Source organism: Cyprinodon variegatus, unplaced genomic scaffold, assembly GCF_000732505.1.
Source record: "Cyprinodon variegatus isolate N-32 unplaced genomic scaffold, C_variegatus-1.0 Scaffold578, whole genome shotgun sequence".
Classification (NCBI taxonomy): Eukaryota; Metazoa; Chordata; class Actinopteri; order Cyprinodontiformes; family Cyprinodontidae; genus Cyprinodon; species Cyprinodon variegatus.
The window spans coordinates 477545-501037 of NW_015151031.1; the positions used below are offsets into that span (position 1 = coordinate 477545).

General features: G+C 38.1%; 1 protein-coding gene across 1 annotated transcript in view; it reads right to left on the minus strand.

Moving 5' to 3' along the window:
- The window catches only part of ints6 (integrator complex subunit 6), a 38816-nt gene that overhangs the window by 13855 nt on the left and 1468 nt on the right, over positions 1-23493 (minus strand). The window contains exons 3-8 of the mRNA XM_015392207.1: positions 21641-21790; positions 15558-15647; positions 13130-13313; positions 8160-8285; positions 7750-7901; positions 5308-5460 (exon numbers count right to left, since the gene is read on the minus strand). Coding sequence (XP_015247693.1) covers positions 5308-5460; positions 7750-7901; positions 8160-8285; positions 13130-13313; positions 15558-15647; positions 21641-21790 — 855 coding nt within the window. The remainder of the gene's footprint in view (positions 1-5307; positions 5461-7749; positions 7902-8159; positions 8286-13129; positions 13314-15557; positions 15648-21640; positions 21791-23493) is intronic.

The following is a 23493-nucleotide window of genomic DNA, read 5'->3' on the forward strand; positions in this document are numbered from 1 at the left end:
TTTACTGAGAATGAGATGTTTTGAGTTGGACTCCCTCACATGTCAATGTTTTAATTGAAATTTTATTGTAAGTGCATATTTGGCTTTTATGCGTGTGTTTTTGTACGTATTTAATGATGTGATGTAATTTTGATGCCTATCTTGGCCAGGTCTCCCTTGCATAAGAGATTTTTAATCTCAATGGGTATGACCTGGTTAAATAAAGGATAAATAATAAAAAAAAATTAAATAAAAAATCAACATCCACACCGAGAAACATGGTGACGGTAGCATCATGCTGTGGGAATGGAACCGCTTTGATGAATCGATATGCTGTTGTTAAATAGCATTTTGAGGCGTAAACCTGGCCTTATTTGCTCAACTTTTGAGACCAGTTTAGGTCAAACCAGGTTTAAGGGATGTAAATCACCAGCTTTTATTTTATAGGGCTGGGGAAAAGAAACGACTAAATAAACAAAACAAAACAAAAATCTTTATCAATGGACAGCTCATTAATATCAATAGAAAACATTACAATCAATCGCTCATTTTACCGAACTTCAATACAGAACCGCAATACATAAAGCAAGGCTGTTGGGAGGGTTGAGCTCGTTAATTAAAAAGAACAACAAACATCTAATCAAAAAAATAAAAATCGGACACTTGATTTCCCATGCCTCAAGAATTTCAAAATCACTGTGAATCTCAAAGATGACGATGTAAATCATTTAGTCAGTTTGGATCGATGTATTGCGATATGCCGAGTTTCTGTGTTGTTAAAAGTACGTGCCTGAAAAGTATTGTGGAGGATCTGCGCAAATTTTTAAGACCCGCCCTCTCCACTTGGAAAAAAAATGCATTTGCGAGAGCGTGCACGAGCCCATTTCTCCTCGTGCACGCTCTGTTTAAAAGTTGCTGTTCTCATAGCTCACACAAGCTTACTGTTCCTGAATGTCTGCCCTAACCACTAAATCCCTTAATCACTATAAAGAGCAGGGACTATATAGTGGACTTTATAGCAAACTCAGGTAAATTACCATTAAGACAGATGATCACTACTTTTTGCTCACTTGGTCACGTAAGTCCTCCACAATGCAGAGCCTGCGCCATCTTTGTTATTAGTCACCCCTGTCGGGTAGCGACAGCCTATGTGACAGCAAACCCCAGAATGCTTTGCGCGGAGAGCTCTCCGCGCAAAGCATTCTGGGATATATCTGCCTCTTCTGAGGATTTTCTTATACATTTTGTAGACACTTTTTCCTCTTAAGACGCTCGGTCATTTTCAAAGAAAGAAAGGTGATCTTCAATGACAGTCTGAAACCGTCGCTCACCACAGATATACGTCTGAAAGTGCACGTGCAAATAAAAAGATAACTGGGGGACTAGCACGTAGGATGGCCTTACGTAAGCATATCAATCTCTACATTTAACCTCAGCAGACTTGCAGTTGTAGTTTCACAAATGCATGCCACATGGCGTGCCGGTGGCAGTGGTTAGCATACACAACCCATGTACGGAGGCCTTAAGGCTGATTTATACACCGAAACTAGATCGTCTGCTTGTGTGTCGCAGTGAACGTAAAGACGTCCCCGCCTCCTCAACAGACACTCTGCTGCACCTCTCTCATATTTTAGGCGAGCGCAGACCGTGCCGCAGAAAGGAGGCCTCTGATTGGTCAATTCTACATCCGCTTGCCGGCTTTTTTTGTTTTTATGACCGTAATTGCGGAAAACTATTTGTGAAGTTGGACCAGCTAGAAGAGCACGGTGCGCCAGAACACTAGTACTCTTTTTCCACCTGGATCCTCGCTCTTTTTCGCCCTCATGCCCCTCCGTTATGGTAAAAACTTGCCCCCACTTCCTCACCGCCTCGGCCGTATCTAGACCATCAGCTATTTCATGATTGTACCTCTTGCGTTGTGGCATGGCTCAGACCACGCTTCAAACTTAAGCATAAATCAAAAATGTCTGCTTCAAGCTCACTGCGACACACTGCAGCAGGGAGTATAACGAGCCCTTTAGTCCTCGACGAGGGCGAGCCGGGTTCGAATCTGGCCTGTGGTCCTACCCCGCATGTCACTTCCCCTCTCTCATACCCCCTTTCCTGTCAGCCTACTGTTGAAAAACGAGCCACTAGCGCCATAAAAACTAAAAAAAACTCAAAAAAACAAAAACAAATGCACGCCACATTTTTTCAGATGTTAACTTGTACAGAACTGTGCAAATTCTTTTTTTATCCATGAGAAAATTAATGAAGATTTTGTGTGTATTTTTATGCAATTAGCTTCAATGTGACACGTTCAGTCTTTAAGAGTATTATTCTGCAGCACAAACAACTTGCAAGTTGAAACAACTCTGCAGAATCCTTGTATTGTTTGGCAAAACTTTCTCACCGATCACAGTGAACTCCTCCCCTGTTTTCCTTAGGGAATCTATTCTTGTTGACAGTTTGATACACAAATGGCAGAAAATCACAGCAGAAAGCACACTAAGCTTAGATTAACAGGTTGGACCTTCGTTCATTTTAGTGTCCTGGTCCAGCTGGACCGCTCGCCTGCATTTATCCACAGTTTTGGTACTGGAGAAAAAAACGGCAGCAGCCTTCAGAAAACACTCGCAACCAAAGAGCAGTTTCTTCGTCACAAACCAACTATGTGGAATCTGGGCAGAGTCTGCTTATCAGGATTTGCTTTAAAGTTTTGACCCACACACAATCGAATAAAAATAAAAATCAGAAACTAACGATTTATCTTGTTATAGTCAAGAAAGAGAATGAGAGCAAATTGAAACCACTTTTTTCCTGAATGAAATCAAAGATTCACAGAAATTTATGAGCTTGGTTAGGAAGAGATAAAACTGAACTTTCCCCTCAGAGTTTCCTCCTTTTTTTCTGTGACGTACCTGCCAGCAGGTGTGTGGGGATTTCCTCTCCAGAATGTACTGCGTGAGCGGCGAAGGCTCCAGCTCATACTTGTCGAAGGGCACCTTGTCTATAACCATAGGTTCTGCGTCCACACAGGAGAAGCGTACGTGGGGGTGGGCTGAGCGGGGCGGCTGTGGTTGGATCATAGAGAACACCTCATTATTATCAATACAGTCTAACATTCCTCCTTTTTAAGGAATAATTAGTCTAAAGTTCTATCAAAGATANTATATATATATATATATATATATATATATATATATCTTTATCAATGGACAACTGATTAATATCAATAGAAAACATTACAATCAATCGCTCATTTTACCGAACTTCAATACAGAACTGCATGGCATTCTGGGGGATGTATGCAGAGGAAAGGATTAAGGCTCTCCAACGGCCAAGTTAAGCAAGGCTGTTGGGAGGGTTGAGAGTTGTGCGTCGATGGTTTTCTTTTGCCTCGATGTAAATAGATTGTAAATCATTTAGTCAGTTTGGATCGATGTATTGCGATATCCCGAGTTTCTGTGTTGTTAAAAGTACATGCCTTAAAAGTATTGTGGAGGATCTGCGCAAATTTTTTAAAAGACCCTCCACCACTTGGGGAAAAAAATGCGTTTGCGAGAGCGTGCACAAGCCCATTTCTCCTTGTGCATGTTCTGTTTAGAAGTTGCTGTTCTCTTAGCTCATACAAGCTTACTGTGCCCAAACGTCTGTCCTAACCCCTAAATATCTATATAGAGCGGGGACTATATAGTGGACTTTATAGCAAACTCACTTAAATTACAGTTTAGACTGATGATCACTGCTGTTTGCTCCCTTGGTCTCGTAACTCCTCCACTGCGTGGTTCCTGCACCATCGTTGTAATTAGTCACCACTTATTTAGATGATCCACCCGAAAATAAAAGATCGTACTCTATACCTTTAAACAATTGGTGAATCTTGGTTAAGAGCTCAATCTCTACATTTAACCTCAGCAGACTTGCAGTTGTAGTTCACAAGTGCATGCCACATGGCGTGCAGGTGGCAGTGGTTAGCGTGCACAACCAATGTATGGAGGCTTTAAGGCTGATTTATACTAGGTATCTGCTTAGGTGTCGCAGTGAACGCAAAGACGTCCTCGACTCCTTCCGCAGATACTCTGCTGCACCTCTCACAAATTGTAAATAACCGCAGAGGCCTCTGATTGGTTGAGTCTACATCCGCTTGCCGGCTTGTTTTGTTTTTATGAATGAAATTGCGGAAAACAATTCGTGAAGTTGGACCAGCTAGAGCTGTGCAAGAACGCTGGAACCCTTTTTCCACCTGGATCCCCTCTCTTTTTCGCCCTCATGTCCCTCCGTTGTCGGACAAACTTGCCCCCACTTCCTCACCGCCTCGGCCGTATCTAGACCATCAGCTAGTTCATCATTGTACCTCTTGCGTTGTGGCGTGGGGCAGACCACGCTTCAAACTTAAGCATAAATCAAAAATGTCTGCGTCAAGCTCACTGCGACACACTGCAGCAGGGAGTATAACGAGCCCTTTAGTCCTCGACGCGATCGACCCGGGTTCGAATCCGGCCTGTGGTCCTACCCCGCATGTCACTTCCCCTCTCTCATACCCCCTTTCCTGTCAGCCTACTGTTGAAAAACGAGCCACTAGCGCCATAAAAACTAAAAAAAACTCAAAAAAACAAAAACAAATGCACGCCACATTTTTTCAGATGTTAACTTGTACAGAACTGTGCAAATTCTTTTTTTATCCATGAGAAAATTAATGAAGATTTTGTGTGTATTTTTATGCAATTAGCTTCAATGTGACACGTTCAGTCTTTAAGAGTATTATTCTGCAGCACAAACAACTTGCAAGTTGAAACAACTCTGCAGAATCCTTGTATTGTTTGGCAAAACTTTCTCACCGATCACAGTGAACTCCTCCCCTGTTTTCCTTAGGGAATCTATTCTTGTTGACAGTTTGATACACAAATGGCAGAAAATCACAGCAGAAAGCACACTAAGCTTAGATTAACAGGTTGGACCTTCGTTCATTTTAGTGTCCTGGTCCAGCTGGACCGCTCGCCTGCATTTATCCACAGTTTTGGTACTGGAGAAAAAAACGGCAGCAGCCTTCAGAAAACACTCGCAACCAAAGAGCAGTTTCTTCGTCACAAACCAACTATGTGGAATCTGGGCAGAGTCTGCTTATCAGGATTTGCTTTAAAGTTTTGACCCACACACAATCGAATAAAAATAAAAATCAGAAACTAACGATTTATCTTGTTATAGTCAAGAAAGAGAATGAGAGCAAATTGAAACCACTTTTTTCCTGAATGAAATCAAAGATTCACAGAAATTTATGAGCTTGGTTAGGAAGAGATAAAACTGAACTTTCCCCTCAGAGTTTCCTCCTTTTTTTCTGTGACGTACCTGCCAGCAGGTGTGTGGGGATTTCCTCTCCAGAATGTACTGCGTGAGCGGCGAAGGCTCCAGCTCATACTTGTCGAAGGGCACCTTGTCTATAACCATAGGTTCTGCGTCCACACAGGAGAAGCGTACGTGGGGGTGGGCTGAGCGGGGCGGCTGTGGTTGGATCATAGAGAACACCTCATTATTATCAATACAGTCTAACATTCCTCCTTTTTAAGGAATAATTAGTCTAAAGTTCTATCAAAGATAAAATTAATGATAGAACATTTACAATATACAATATTGTAAAAACAAACAATATACAATATCATTTAAAATGTCATATTATGCAATTAATGATGCACATATTTTTATTCATTGTTTTCCTGCAGAGGTGTTCGATTTTTATTCACAATCACAGACTTTTATATATATAATCTAATTTGAATTCTTCTAACAGATCAACACAAAATAGTCCCTAACTGTGGTGGGTGGAATATGGTGCTTTATTCTATATTTATCAACATTAAAAATCTAAATAATTTGATTATGTATGATCAGTGCCTAATCAAACTACAGATTGATCGATATAGTTTTATTATGATTATCATGACATCTAGCCTGACAGATTCCCGATGCTTGAAGTTTTTTTTCTCCTCCATGTATATTATAAAATCCCACAATGAGAGACAGTGGGATCCATTGGCAGATATGTTGGCGTTGGCCGATTCATCGGTGCATTTAGCAGCCAAACCTTGAGGTCAGTTGAAGCACAATGCACTGCATTCTCCATTTCTGCTAATGTTTGATTTGTTTAGAAATGTTTATCTTCTTGCTTAAATTAAAAGTTGAGTAACATTTGCAATAATTGTGTCATTTTTATCATGTAAATGGCGGAAGGAAAAGCAAATAAAACTGAAAAAAAAAAAAAAAAAACTATCGGTCGATAGAACTTTACCAAATCAAACCCTTACTAACAGATGGAGCAGCAATGCATGGCTACTGAATGCACTAATGAACGGATGGACACGTGTCTGGACTGGCCAACAATATTGGCCAGCCATGTCACCGTCTATCTTTGAATTTAACCATTTTAGAACCACCTTTCACTGCTAATAAAGCTGCAGGTTTTTAAGGGCTTTCCTCAATTACCTTTGAACATCTAGAGATTGAAATATTTTGTCAATTTTTCCATTTCATTCATTTAAAGAGGTAGGACAGCTTTTACTGAGCACAGTGCATCCATAAGTTAAAATTAATTCAATTCAGTGTATTTCTATAGCGCCGATTCACAACACATGTCATCTCAAGGAACTTTACAGTTCAACCAGATCATACAGTCAGATTGATTCAAAGTTTTCTATCTAAGGAAAACCAGTTGATTGCATCGACTCATTGACTCAAATGCAATCCCTCACACTAAGCATGCTTGTAGTGACAGTGGAGAGGAAAAACTCCCTTTTAACAGGAAGAAACCTCCAGCAGAACCAGGCTCAGTGTGAGCTGCCATCTGCCGCGGCCGACTGGGGTTCAAAATTACAGATGGAAGTTAATACTACATACTAGCATACTGATCTTAGTGATCGACAAATGATTATTTGATGAAAAGCCAAATTCTTTAAAACCTGAGTGTTCTCTTTAAGAAGAGGATATTTTCATAACAAGAAGGGCTAAATATGTTTTTACAATATGGAGAATAAAATACAAATAATACCACAGCATTAAAAAAAATAAGATATAAAAAACAGGAACCTATTATGTAACTGAATAAGTATAATGTGTGAAACTAGGGCTGCAACTAACGATCTGTCGATTATTGTCGATAAATTGATTAATCTGTCGATTATTTTTCGATTACCGTACTAATCAGATGGCCAAAGGTTCCTTGAAGATTTTTTATGAAATTAAACCAGATGAAACAAAAATTTTTCAACTTCAGGAGTTCTGGATAGAGCATATTGACAGACAAAAAGATTCTTCATCTTAAATAAAAACTGTTTATATATATATTTTTTACAATCTTGGTATAATTGCTGCTCTAAGCGTGTTGCTCTGTAAGCTAAAGGCACATGTAACAACTCTTTACACCGGTTAGCGATGAATCAATTACTATATTAGCTGACGATTATTTCAATAATCGATAAATAAAGATTAAACCAATTAATTGTTTCAGCTTTATGTAAAACACTTATGATTTCCTGTTTACTATCCTTACCAGACAGGGCATGTTGCTCTGACCTACTGTCAGACCATTTATCACTTCGTTTCAGTGAGGTGGAAGCCAGCTGCGATACACAACCCTCTGTTTTTAGTGTAATCCAGCATTTAACATTACAACACTAAAAGAAATTCCATTTAAACTAATGTGATCAATCAATTGTCAATTTATCATGAAACGATTATCTGTTTACATTAACATTAACATATCAAAGTCAAGTTTTTTTCTTTATAAAGATCTCTTACTAGTGTTGGAGAGTTCTGGTCGGGCCAGAAGGCCTCAGGGATGGGCCAGTGACCAATGGGGACGCCGGTTTTAGGGTTGGGTCGGACGTAGATCAGCTTGTGACAGCAATGCCAAGGCTGTGGACCGGACTTCAACCCCTCAGCTGGAGCATCTGCCAACAAACATTAGGGAAAGGCTTATTTATCAGCAAAATGTTTGTTTTTTCTGCAAAATCAGTCAAGTAAAAGGCTTTAATATCCACGTTAGAGTTTAAACATGAAGGCGTGATGCATATAAATATAAATCTAAGCAGCTTGATAAGGAGCACACTGAGGGCGAACTCAGAGAGGATTAAAAAGATAAAGAGGGAGAAAGTTTATCAAGCAGACGCAGCGCAGTGATGTCACAGAAGTGGCTGCCAGAAACGTACCTTCTAGTGGAGGAGGGTCGGGTCCAGTCTTTTCAAAGTTTATCACCACCCCGCTTTGGATTTTCTGCACAAGAGACTCCAAACACTGATTCAACATGCGCTGAGAGAACACACTGTAGGAACGCCCTGCAACACACAAGCGACCACTATTAGCATCTACTTCCTGATCATTTTAAGACATTAAAGACTGTCAACAAAGAGCAGTTAAAGAAATATATTTTTAGAACATTTTAAATTTGATTTTCAAGCTATGATTATTTTTACAAGTTGATTTTTTTCCTAGCTGCTGATGAACTCAAACGCAACATTAATTGTGAAACTATTTCTGAACACTCGAAATGAAGGTGATAAAAATTTGTGTGTTGATTATTACAAAACGCCAGTCATCTTAAACAGTTTAAAGCTTCTTAAAAGTTTGAAAACGATGGGACTAAAGTTTTTAGGTAGCAGTGCAGAAATGTAATAACACCCTGGCAAACACAGCAAGAATCAGACCTTTGAGTTTTATCTAAGCAAAAGCTGAAAAAAGAAAAAAAAAAGAGATGAAAACTGAAAGAAACATCAACATTTAAAGCTAAATTTCTGTCCATGTTAAAAATGTTTGTTGCGAAAGTATAATTACAAAGTTATCACCATAAAAAAACGTAATTGGAAGCTCAATCGGAGCAGATAGTCGGACTAACAGCCAGCCGGTATCTCCTCATTCTACCTGTGTTGCCAATTTAAAAACAAGAAAAGGTGTAATATTTTATGCAGTAGGCTTGCTTACTTCAATTCAATTGAGTTTATTTATGCATCTCCAATTCAAAACACGTGCCATCTTAAGGCTAAAGTAAAGTTTTCTATCTAAGGAAAACCAGATGATTGCATCGTCTCATTGACTTGAATACAATCCCTCACACTAAGCATGCTTGTAGCGACAGTGGAGAGGAAATACTCCCTATTAACAGGAAGAAACCTCCAGGAGAACTAATGTTTACTTAATTAAACTCTTGATTTCTTTCTTTAATGTTGATTAATCAGTGTAATTAAATAAGTTGTTTTGACGTTTAGGTCAACGCTTTCAAATCTTGGGAACTTCTCACCAGTTCAATGGAAAACATCACTTTGGGTTCCTAACATTTTCTCTACATCACTAATCAAAGGAATGTTTGTTTAAAACAAATAAAAACATGATCTTATCCTTTGGAAATGTGCGCTCAGTGTCATAAATGATTTAGTAATATGAACTAATTCTTCTGATTAAAACTAAAGGCCACTTGAGCAAAGCACTGTTTAGAAAAATGTAAAGCAGAATTAAATCCAGAAGAAAAAAACTGAAGAACAGCTTCTTCCTCAAAGCTGGGGAGGCAGTTATCCTCCCTGTAGTCACAAATTCTCACATGTATATACTATGGTTGAAAAAATTGTTTCTACTTTGAAAAGTATCTATACTATAACTCTGTATCCAGATACAACACTAATTTGGCATGATATCAATCAGAAAACAACTGTTTGAACATTTCTACCATCGCTAATTTTTGTTTATTTCATATTAAAAGAAAAATAACTCAAACTATTTAAAAATATAGGGAAGTGTTACATCTGAGTCATTTATCTTGCATTTATTTGCACATTTATGTAAAAGAGTCTGATTATGTTAAGAAAGCACGTTCAACCTAACATTGAAAAAGGTTCATTTTTCACTTTAATTACATTTTTATGCCTTTAATTATTCTGTAGTTTTTATCTCCATGTTAAAACAGTATCGAGTATTTAATATTTCCCTCTGCATCGCTATAAAATTTTGAATTTCAGTATTTTGATAACTCTTCTGTCTACATATTTTAGTTTATAAATTCTTCAGGTGTATTGATTTTTCCTACGTATAATCTGTGCCCTCTATTCATACCCATGAAGGTTCTGTTGCAGTTTAATAAAGACAAAGATTCTTGGTTTTTATTAACTTGGATATTATAAATAGGGGTTGGCGACCATTATTTATGAGAAAGCTCTGACGCATTGTTCGGTTCACCTGCAGCTTCTGCAAACTGTCCAGTTTGAAGAACCTGGTTTTTAATCCTAACATTTAAATGTGTTTCAGTTTTTACATTTGCATTAACTGGAGCTCAAGAAAGGCTTTAAGTAGTCTTGACTAATCAGCTGTAGCGCCAATTACATCACAGAGCCATAATTGAGACAAGCTGTTAAAAAATACACTGAGTTCATTTCAATCAAAGTCGGCCTCCTCATCATTTAAAGCCTCCCACTTCACCTCCAGTGACCCACCAGTGCACCCGATCACTTCTCCATTCAATAGGCCGTGGCTTTGTGTCAGCAGTAATGGACAGGCAGCATGTACAGTCGCCCGCCGTGGCTGACAATGGAGCCGTGTCATGTTCTGCATTCAGCCCCGCGACTGTCACACAGAGCGCTGTACCCCATTCTCTCTCTGTGCATGTGTTCATCTTAAACCTGCCACCAGCATGGTTCTGGTGTGTTCCTCCTGCCAGCTGGAGGAACAAGTCCGCCTCTATGAGCGCAGCTGCTATGTAGACAGCTGGGGTTGTGGTTTATTCTGCAAGCAGAAGGAGTTTCCAGCTGAAAACCGTTTTGACAGGACCTGCGAGTCAGGTTTGAGCCAGGTAGAGGAATATCTTAAATCACGAGTTCCACAAATCTACCACTTCACTACACCCACGTCAGTTTGAGTTGCTTCAGATAATAAAGAAGGAGAAAGATTGAAGCGGCATTAAAATCCATCTGGTTAAGACAGCAGTGCGGGGTATTTAGAGGAAATCAAGGGATCTCCCTGACTGGAAGTTCTTTTTTCCTCCAGCATCAAAAAAGCTAAACACTAAACATTACCCTTTCCTTGTATCACGCTGACAGATGATTCATCTGTTGTGCGGCAGAATGTGTTTAACAAACAGCTATTTTGATGTACTGTTATAAATACTTGGAGCCTGTCCCAGCGTGTTCCACCAGGCTCTGCTGTGCAGCTTAGGATCGCTACGACAAGCTGAGGAAGGCATTATATAAAAACACACTCTGGCAATTCAGCAACAGTAACTACAAACAAAACGCTTTCATTCCTGATTTTATGTTCTTTCCAGATCTATCCTGAGAGCACTGGAAAAACGATCTAGAAAAAAGCAATCATTTGTTAAATTAAGTGTATTTATCCTTAATTGGAGTAGGTAAATGAGATAGTTGCCAGTGGAATGAGTATTTCTACTCTTATAATAAGATTAGATAACATACAGTTGAAAAAAGAGAATGCAAATGTGTTTTCTTATTTTGTTCCATTGTCAAAATGTCTCTTTTATCTCCTCAATCCAAGAACAAATGCACTCCTTTTAAGAAAAAACTACTTATCTAGATTTCGATTTTTTTCCAGTGAGGCTTCCTCCCAGATGAGTTTTAAACCAGAATTCTAAACGAAGCCAAAAAAATGAAAATATTTAGTGTTTCCAAATGCTTTTCCTATAAAGATTCCAAGTTTTCTCATAGAATTTCCAAATAATTCAGGTCTTTTGAAGCTATTTTGATGGCTTATGGTTTATTTTTATACACTGAACTCACCAGGTGGAGCCTGTAGATATTCTGGGTTTATAAGAAACAGACGTATGGCTGGATGAACAGATACTGTTATTATTGAATAGATAGATCAGGAAAAAATTGCTTTGGAATATTTTTACAAATGATACCTGTTATGATACCTGCCCTTTCTTAAACAACAACTCTGTCCGTGAACTCTAACCTTCATACATCCCAAAATAATAGTTTTTATACGTTTTTAAAAGCTATCATCATTCTTTAATTCCTTGATTAATTTGGATTCCGTTCCATAATTATGGTTTCAAACCTTAGTTTTAAAAAAAAGATCTCTTCCTTTCAGGTTTTAGTGACTTTCTCTTTTTTTAAACCTTTTATAGATGTTCACTGGCAATATTTTATTCATTGCTTTATATAAATCCTAGAGAATTTTAATCTGCATAAACAATATAAAAATGAGCAAAAATGTCTTCAAGTAAGTGTATTTACCCTTTATTTGAGTTGTTAAATAAGATGATCTACCAACGGAATGAGTATTTTACCCTTCAAATAAGATAATTAGATTAGATAATTAGATATTATGCACTTCTCATTTCAAATCTATTATATTCTATTAGCAGATTTTCTAGCTTACTTGCTCAATTCAATAAAATATGCACTTATTTTAAGAAAAAATAAGGTGCATAAATGTCAGTTTTTTGATACATTTAAAATACTAAATCCTATCATTTTAATAACTTACGCTGAATAAAAGTGGGTTAGAAATTTTTATGGCTTTTATTCAGTGCCTAGAGCTTCTCTTCCAAACATAAGGCTTTATGATCAACCGAAGCAGTTCTGTGCAAATATGATCATAATATATCTGACGAAATTGTTCTTATACATTTTTTTTTATTATTAAAGCATTTTAAATGCCAAAATAATCACATTTAATGAAATTTGATGTCAACTAAGGCCTTAATTTAAAAAAAATTATAATTTAATGACTTTTAATAACGGCGGAAACCCTGTTACAGTCGCACCCAAATTATATTTTAGATCAATTAACTCCTATTAAATGCATTGAGGTTTGTGGTTTTAACGGCAGAATGGGGGAAAAAAAACTCAGAGATGAGAGAATACTGAACGGCACTGCAGTGACCGATGAGTTTAACTTCTAAATAAGGGACAGGAGGTGAAGTAAGGATAGTCTTCCCTTCTTTAGAAACCTCCAAAAACTTTTCAGTGACATAAATATTGGACTCTATAATAACTAGTAATACTTTTTTTAACTTTTTCCTCCTGTTACTTTAAGGCCATTGGGTGGATTTATTGTCGTCTCTTGTTTCTCAACCACCATCGCTGATGACAACTACAGACAGAATGTAAATTTAGTGGCTAGATCCATTTACTGGGTGTGGCAGGTTTAGGTAATGAACTAAAACTTCACCAACCTCCGGTGACCTCACACATGGGTGTGATCGGGGACTCGTCGGGCGGGACGCCGCCGAGCGGTTCGGGCTCTACCGAGGTGTTGCCAGGGATACGCAACACCAGGGCAAACAGGCGCTGGTCCCAACGAAAGGGCTCCTTGGTGAGCTCGCTTCCCGGCAGCGGCGTGGTCAGAGGCAGATGGAGCTGGACGGAGGAGGACATGAGAAAACATTGATGGATCAGAGACAGAAAAGATTTCCCTTCGCCTTTTACAGACATTTCTGCTTGGTAACGACTCTGGGGGACAGATTTGAAAATAAACGGAAAGCAAACAATGTAGGCTTTTTCCTAGCTGATAAAATAAGAGAAATTTAAAACACAGGTCAGATCATCTGGCGCCAAAACTAAAACTATTAGCATAAACAACAAAGATGGTCAACGACGACTACACTACATTGTTGACATAAATCTAAAACAGTTCTCAATTAAACTAAAACAGTAACCATTAACATTAGATGACACAAATAATACAATATTTAATCAGTCAATTCAATACTTTCAATTAAACCTTAAATTACTGGTATTCTCGTCCTACAGACAGTGGACAATAATGGCAGAGTTAGCCAACATTTTCATTTGGTGTTTAGGTTCTGATCAGGATAAAAAACTCTGTAATAATCTATAACAATTACTCATTCCTGTGTCTAAGTTCATTGTGTCATTTTACCAGCCTGTCACCTTGACAATTAAGTTTATCACTCTTGTTTCCATAAAAGTCACATCATATTATTTTGTCAAAAAAATAACAAAATCCAGTGTACTATGATAAAATAAGGCTTTATGCTCCAGGCGTCTGTCCTGAGAGTCTTTGTGTCGTTTTTTTTTAGCCTAAATAGAATCACAGTAACAGCGCAATGAGCTGATATAAACAGCACTGCCACCTACTGGCAGTACTGCTAAACTACCAGAAAGCCTGATGGTGGCCATTATGCAGCTACTACATAAAAGGGGTGTACCGACCCGATATTAATCAGATATTGATCTGACATTAGCTTTAACAGGACGGTTTAAAGCGACGGCTGGGAGAATATGGCTGGAAATCATTGCCAACACCAGTAGATATATTAGCAAGGGCATGTCCTCACATGTGTCTCAACCTTCCAGGGACACCAGAAGGCTTCCTTATCTTTAGTCTATCGGTTTGCCACAAACAACTCAAAATGTATTCCTCTTGTAATCAAACATCTTTTGGGCCTTTATACACCTGACCTTGGATTTACATTTGAAGTTTCACCCTCACTCGCCTCCACTGCTGCGGCTTATTGATCAGTTGTACATATACTCAATAAGGTAATCTTGGTCACATGATCTTACAGTAGATATACACAGAAAGGCTAGATTTACTTAGCCTGATAAACCAGAGTAAATGTGAGATTAAATGTGTAATTTAGTCTAACCCTGATGAATGAGACATCGGAAGATTGTAGATGAGAACAACCCGTTGTTTTTCAAACCATGTCTGTGCCTATTGGCCAACGCTCTGACCAATGAGCGCAACTAACTGTTGCGTAGTAAGCAGAAAGCTGGTGGGAGAGTGTAAACAAACAGCATGTCGGTAAAACAGCGAATACCGGTACGTCCTGCTCACGTTTCAAGGAAAACCCCAAGTCTAATCCTTCCAAAACTGATTCCAAAGTTGAGTCAAACGAGAACTGTTCAATAGTTGTTGCCATCTTCCTTGTTGTGCTTTCTCCAGCGTTGCGCAGACTTGTCGTCACCCCCTTAAACCCCCGCCTGCTCTGCATCCAGAAATTCAAAACACATCTCTGAGTTGTGATTGGCCCGAAAGTTCCAGGGCCCGGGGAATTGATCGAGGCTAGACCAAACTCACAGGTAAAATGATTTTGGCCTCTGGTGGGTGGGGCTAGTTTACTAGGCTAATATTTACTAGCAAATTGAGCAAAATCAAAGCTTAAAAGACAAAAATAAATACAAAAATAAATATTACACCAGTAGGACACCAGGTCATTGAAGCATATGCAACCAGAGTGAGTTACTAGCATATACATTTAATCTTTAACCCTAAACCACTACACTATTATTCAAAGTTTGAAAAGCTGATATCTCTTATTCTCAACAGAAATAGGATTAAAGCTAAATATTTAAATATTTCATCTTGTAAAATATGCTGAAGGTGCATGACGAAAAAGGTTGGTCAAAGCTTTATTGGAGTTATATTTATCATTAATAAACGTTGAACAGATGTTTCTATTTTAAACCAAAGAGGTTCATATATGCTTTCATACGATCTCAGGAACTTTGAAGAGTGATTCTGATGACCATTTAAAACACAGATCAAAGACAGATTTACAGGCTTTATCCATCAGCCCAGACGCTATGCTAATTTTCAGCATTAAGACTCCCAGAGGCTGATTAAAGATGACTGACCTCGTCTTGCACGCCGCTGCTGCCGGTCAATTTGTTGCCATCGGTGATTGCAATTATGATGGCAGGTTCAAGAAAGAAAGGATTCCTTCCCTGTAATGAGAAATTTATTCAACGTGAATAGATGCAGGGAAATCATTAAAATAAGCAGCATGATCTTACATCTGCTGTACCTTGCAGAGGCATTCATACCCTTTTGATGTTTTATTGCAATCACAGACGTTTGAATTTTACATGATGCAGAAGCGCAAAACAAGCAAAACTATAAAATGGAAGAAAATATTTTAGGATTTTGTCCAACAATGTCTTAAATATGAGGATCCTATGTTTAGATACATACATATGTATGAGTTAGATCGACCTCGTCAGAGTCCACATTGAAATTTGCAAGAATTAAAAACCGTTATTGATGAATGCTTGGCGTCATATCCAACTGGATTTGAGCAGTTTTTCAAAGTTGTAAAAATTGCAAACATTATCCTAGAATAAGAAATAAAAAATCAGCCTCTAAGCTGATAGAGACATGCCCCCAAAGACCCACAGCTGGAACTTGAATCAAATGCTCTACAACGAAGCCCGTCTATGTATTATATTAGGTATGCTTTAAAACATCCATAACTATGCCTGATCTGGCAAAAAATACAACAAAGTATTTGAAAAAATGTGAAAAAAAATTAATGAGTTTTAAATATTTTTGAAATCCTCTGCAGGTTACATCATATAATTCATTAGCAGCTGCATTGAAGTGAATTGAGAGACCATCAAATAAAATTCAAAGGGAGAATAGGTGCAGAATAACATATGTATGTATTTAGGTGCATCTTTGTTATAAGCTTCCTCTATCCTCCAAATGACAAGTGTATGAAACATCTCTTCTGCAAGATCCCAGAATATTTCCTGACATCAGCACTCCGCATGGAGAATGAAACTGGAGCAGGACTGCATTTATCACCGTGCATCAGCCTTACGGGATCTCCACTGGGGCCGTGAAATAACTCAGCGAGTTAACGGCGTAAAACCTCAATGCAGTGTGACAGGTTCTGTCAGCAAACAGCCAGCATGCCGAAGCTTTGCTTCACAAAGGCCGTCCTGTACCGGCGGGGGTTATTAATGGAAGCCGACCCGCTCGGACTGGACTCTACCTGTGGGCCGTGTTCTCTGCTGAATGATGGATCTGTCCATATGACCCAAAGCAAACAGAGCACAAGATTACCAAAAATTCTGCCCTACTGGAGGTATCCATGACAACCAAGTTATTTCTCCCCCCCTCTTCTCCTCCGTCCTTCAAATCCTTTTATAAGGGGAACTTTCTTGGCATGCTAATGAGTCAGGGACGCGGCTAAATGGGAAAATGATTTTCTGATTCCGATTGTGCAACATCTGCTCTCTCAGCTTTAATAGCCGAGCCCCCCCATTTAAATCATAATGGGCCTTAGAATCAGAACAGGTCAGAAGCTGGAGTTCCCCTTCTGGTTTCAATACCTATTATGCAAAACAACAAAGTTTTGTTAGTGAAATGTTAATCGAAATCTATCAGAAATAGATATGTTTTTAAAGAAAGCAGATTTTAGTCTGTTACAGATTAAAATTTAGGCGTCCTAATCCAGTCAAAGCTCTTTCACGCCGTCCCTTTCTTCCTCTCTTTGATTGGTCCCCACATGGAAACTGATCAGGATTACCCGCAGACCTTCTCCCGCTTTACCTCCCGAACCCCTCGTCTTCTCCCAGGGGGAAAAGTCATCCCAGATGCCTGGCAACCTGGAGGACTCTTTGTTACCGCAGACAGAAACACTCTGGAGCAATATTAACTTTCCAGCAGGCTTAGTCTCCTTCGTTACAGTCTTCTGGTGCTTGAGGCACATCTTACACCTCAGGGAGTCGATGAACATTCAGATAAAACATAAAAAACGGGCAGAGAAAGATGAGTTCTACCACGCAGAAGGAGCTTTATACACAAGCCGACACATGAATTTTGTCATGCTGTGATTTACAGCTGCTCGGGGTTGAAGAACAGAAATAATGGAGTCAGAGCACTGATGCAACATGTCAGGTTTTAGTCCTAAAAAGAAAAAGATTCTCAGAATTCAGACAGTTAAAGTCTGCTCTTGTGAAAATGATAGATGAGCCATTTACAGTCGCTTGCACCTCCTTAATGCCGACTTCACAGGGATTTTTCTTTTTCATACTTCTTTTAAGGTTAATTTGATAAGAAAAAGCAAAACAAAGAAGGTATAACCCCCATACATAACATAAAAAGTACACATTGCTTTTAAAACAACAAAAAAATGTTAACCTGATTTTATACGGTTCCCCCTAAACACTAGTCTGCAAAAGTGACCTCATTAGGAAAGTCTGTTAACTGTGCAACATAGATAGAGTGGTTCTATAAAGGCTTTTATGGGTTAGTTAGAGGATAGAGACAAAGGGAACAATGAAGACCAGCGGACACAGCAGAGTGGTGATCCTAACCGGGCAAAATGGAGTGATTTGGATCCATTTGTAAAAATGGTCCAATTGTTAAAAAAAAAAAAAAAAATTAGAAAATCCTGTCTGACTCATCACATAAAATCCAGATAAAATTATCTTAACTGTGACATTAGACCAAACAAAATACGCTAAGTTCAACGCCTAATGCTCTTGTGAGGAGATATTTTGCAATAAATATATGAACTATATATTCAGATCTAAAACCTTTTACTTTAGTCTCGCTCTCCTGTAATCACATTATGGCTGAAACAAATAGATTAGTGAAATAATGAACTAATCTAGTCATCGATTAATCATTAATTGGGAGCTTAGAGACGCTAAAACACCCCTAGCCGACAGAGTGATCCACTTAGAGCAGTAAATATACCAAAATTGTGAAAATATATATAAATGTTTTTCATTTTTGATTAAAAATAAGAACTTTTTCATCTTTCAAAATGCTCTATCCAGAACTCAAAGTGGAAAAGTTTAATTTCACCGGGTTTAATTCTGCATAAACTCTTTAAGGAACCCCTCGCTATCAAATTATTAATCCATTAATCTGTCAATTGATTATCAAAATAGGCATCAGTTGCAGCCCTAAATCACATATTCTTTTCATTCGTTTTTGTTTTTTAACAACAAAAGGTCACCGATTTGAAAAGAAGCCCTGCACAGTTACATCTACCAATGCAATAAATAAATAAGGGATAAAATAATAAAGATGTAAAACCATGATTCTTTGTTGATAATATTAAAAATCCACCTGTTTTATTGTGACCATAACGAGTGACTTGAAGCCAGCAAACTGCATAATTATCAAAAAGTAAACAATGGTGAATGATTTACCTTTTAAAATTATAAATAGGACTGCTTTAAGTAGGTATGAGGGCAATAACACAATCCCAACAAGTGGCTTCTATTCTAAAGAAAATAATAATAAGCTAATACGTAATAAGCGTGGTGGAAATGAGCCATCTGTTCAGCAGCCAACCTCTTTAAGTAGCAAAAACGTATTCTTATTAAACCATAATTACAGTCACAGCAAACAGTGGTTAGAAACAAAGGTCAGGGTTAGTGCGTTCTGGACCCGTCTGCTGTGACCTCTGCTGGCGTTCCCTGGCATGCGTCCCCCACAGCCTCTGCCAGAATGTTATTCACACTCCTGCGGAGCGTTTAACGCTCCTTTACGTACACCGCATGTATGAGTTACACCTAGCAGAGGGGCACCTCCAGTCATTACACAGGAAATGTTTAAGATCCATTCCCTGCACTTTATCTCCTTAAAGGAAAACAGATGTTGAAATGCTGCACTGATGCCAAGAGCCCAAATTTATAGGATGGAATTTCATACAAAGCTAGCAGAGACTGAAAACCGATGCTGGGGTTTTAAAAGGATGACGATAAAATGGAATATGGGGAGGTGTTGCATTTCCTGCAACCTGCTTTATTGTTCTTCTCTCTAATGAAGCCATCAAAGATGAGGCAATGATCCTTTAGTGTAAAACTGGACCACGGGTTTCCCAATGAAATCATGACATGCGTTCAAGGTAATCTGAAATAAAAGTAGCCATCTATAACTGTAAACACAATGTCTCACCTTCTATTTATACCCCCCTCCCCTCCTTTCTCAGTGCTTTAAGGGACTACAGCTGATCCATGAAGGATGATGCTAGTTGGCACCGATAGTTTGGCGCTCAGGCTGTAGATTACTTCCAGATTTCGCTGCCTTCTATGAGACTTTTTCCAGGAACCTGGAAATGTTTGCTCATTTCAGCCATCATTCTTATTTCTGCTTGAGGTGTGGAGCTCTTCTTTCTGTACGGCTATTGTGTTGATTTTTTTTAATAAACTGTTTAATCTCCTATCGCCCGTGCTTAACCAGAAAAATCAACCACTGAATGGAAGAAGTCTGATATATTCTTACAGCAATAAGCATCAAATTATCACCTGAATCCAAATGCGCTATATTAAAATTGGATTTCACTGTATTGGCTGAGCCCTAATTAGCATTGTTTGGAAATTATTTCTATATAATTGGATAAGATTCTGGCCCAGTTATCCTCTAAAGTACATCCAGATTATATATCTTGTGTAGAAATCGACTGAAATGAAAGATGCTGATTTTTCTTGCTGCATCAGGGCTTAAAGAGGGAAAAAAAGAAACTACTTAAACCCCTCTGGCTGAGCAGTTCTCTGAATTCAGCTACTTGGAGAAAAAAAAGAACAGAAAAATAAAAATCACTACTCAGTACTCGGCCATGAGCCAGAAATGCTTGAACACGGGTTAAAAACTGACTTTTTAATTAGAATAAATCTGATTTTTAGTTTCAGCCAAATGTAAAACAGCTGCTGTAACAGAAACGGTTCCAGGCAGAGATTTTTATGCACTCATCGGGGGCATAGATGTTGGTTATCTGGGGCTTTTATTTGGAGCATTTCAAAAGTTATTTTCTCATCAAAGAAAATAAAGAACACATATCAGGTGCACAACTCCAATGTTGACCTATATTAACAAGTTTGCGTGTACACCCCCGGTTTATATGTAGATAAATGTTTCTATCAAGCTGCATTTTGACTTTTCTTTCAGCTAAAAATCATGTTTCAGGATATTTTACTACTCTACCTGAATACATCAATAGGATTCTTTTAAATTCTTTAAATAAAACCAGTTTATGTGCTGGTTTTTCTTCACAATTCAACCCACTGTTTCCAGTATAGCAGCACCACTATGGCTGAAAGGGACTGAAATGGTTTTTAGTTTGAAAAAAGCAAACAAATACCATGGCACCTTTAAAAGTTTCCCTATTATTATATCCAAACAGCTTTATCCTTCCATTCTGAGACCATTAAGCGAGGACTAAAACACCTCGTGTCATATACATGGATGGCTGCAAACTTTATAGGTTGTAATTTTATATATATGTAATTTTAAAGCAGGTTATGAAAAAGTTCATTATTCCTGATTCCTTCTTAAACATTTTGGCCAACAGCCTTTAATCTAAAGGGGCCCGTTTGGATCAGACGGCTGAAAGCTAAACTTAAGTTTACCTTCCATCAGGACAAATAGGCATAAATAGCTTTAGAAAGTAAAAATCAGCCTAACGTTCTGCTTTCTACTAAGATTAAAATGTTTCCACTTTCTAGAAGACAGGTCATTTTTTTTAAGAAGTCTACCGTTTCTCATGAAAATAATTCAATCAAAAGCAATATGTCTTATTACATGTGTATAATTTATCAAAATTTTACACATTTAAAAAGAAGAAAAATCTATAAACCTTGTTTTAAAACCAGAATTTGTTTGTTGTAGAGTTATTCCACCTTAAAAAATTAAACATTTAAATGATTAGGAGTTAAATATGTATCTTATTGATGGGAAAGGAAATCATTATAGATGTATAAAGAAAAAAAAAAACTACTTCCCTTTTCCTGAAACTTGGTGGCTTTCATGTTTATTTGACTGTGAATGTGTGGCAGCAGAGGATGTGTGTTGATGCTTGTACTACTGGGGTGAGGATGTGGACTTAAGGGGGCGGAGCTGGTGACTGTTTTTTTCTTTTTTTTTAGGTGCACTTTGCATGAACGTTTGTTTCCTCTCTTCATCTTCAGAGACTACGTACCTGACCATAGTTGTCTATCCCAGTGACTAATCTATTGAGATTTAGCAAATCAAAAGCAGTCCTCAAGGACTGGCCAAAAGTTGTTAGGCCGGTTGCTTGGAGGTTCCTCAGCTCTGTCATGAAAGTGGCATGGCTCTCCTTCCATCCAGCCTGTTGGAGACAAAAAGCAAAACAATCATTAAAAACCATCCAAACTGAGCCATCACATGTCATTTAAATCAACTTTCTGGTTGTAAATGCTGCACATGACTCTGTAGTCCAACATCCTGTCAGATAAATATCATAAAAGGTCATTCTGTGTGGATCAGAAAGGTAATAGTGCATCTCTACACTATGGAACAATCATCTTAGTGTAGAATTTATGATTTATCAACATTGTTCACCTCAGCTAGGTAAGAAAAAAAATAGGGATTCAGTTTCTAAATGTAATGGCAGAAAGTAGGTTTGTTTCAGCCAACCTTTTACCTTAGACGGTCTACGCTGATATTACTTGTAAATACTCCCATTAACTTTTTGCAGATGTTGAAAGCTATTTACTACCGAGCTTATTAACTTATTATCCACCACTGGATAGTATAACCACTAATGGCCGCCAATGCTTTCAAAAACTGCACCGGGATATTTATTTTAAATTGAATAAAGACTTTAATACCTTTATATGTATCTAACTTCCTATGCATTACTTACAAAGGAAGCAACTAAAGTCAATAGACTTGTATTGCATTTGAATCAACTACCGATTCCAATGCCTGTTTAAAACAGATCTAACCATATCAACTTCCTGTTTTTATGCTATGCATTTGTTTTTAGCATTTTCCTTTCCTAAACCTGACCACTAAAACCTACTGCTGCTAATAAACTAGAGCACTTTCACTTTCTTTATGTATCTTTTTCCCCCAGCTTTTATTATTGATTACACTGTCACAGGTACAGAGCAACGAATTTAACCATCCCCTTAAGGAGCAGTGGGTGGGGAGCAGTGTGGGGTTATAGGCCTTGCTCAGGGACCGAGAGTGGCAGTCCTTGGGAGTGGGGCTTGAACTCAGAACCTCGGGATTTCAAGCGCAATGCCTTAACCACTAGGCCGCTTTTCTTTGGAGGCCTCCAGTCTTCTTTGATTGCACCAGATGTCCGCTCAAAACAAATCTGCAGGTTTTTCCTTCTTTGTTCAAAGGCAGTTGTTCCATTCCACTGTTACCACATACTTGCACAGAAAGGATTTCTGCAAATAGCTAAAAAAAAAAAAACTGTCTAATATAATGAATAAGTCTGGCATTAAATTATTGAAATTATTAAAAATCATGTATTATGGAAAAAAAAAACCTACCCACTATCTGTTAAAAAGTATGTTTACATTAGTTTGACAGCCTACGTAACAGGATTAGGGCCACTGAAAAACAAAACAAAACTGATTTTTAAATATATTTCAGCTTAATATGGGGAAAAAGTCAGAATTCTGACTTTTTTTCTCAGAATTCTGACATTTAATCTCAGAATTCTGACTTTTTTCCTCAGAATTCGGAATTTAATCTCAGAATTATGACTTTAATCTCAGAATTTTGAATCTTAATTTAGATGGACACCATGAAGGAAGAGATGTGGGAGCACCCAGCTTCACTGACAAAGATGTGAGTTGTCTGAGAGGGCCAGTAACACATTGGTGGAAATGACAAAATTAGGCGACTTTTTACGTGGCAGAGGGGTCCCCGGTGATGCTATTTCATTAATGGAAGAGCAGAAGGTGATTAAAACCAGAGAGCTAATTTAGTCTCTAAAACAGACATGGCTACGGCTTGATGCTAACATGTTTGTTAGCTGTCAGAATTCTGAGATTATAGTCGGAATTCTGAAGT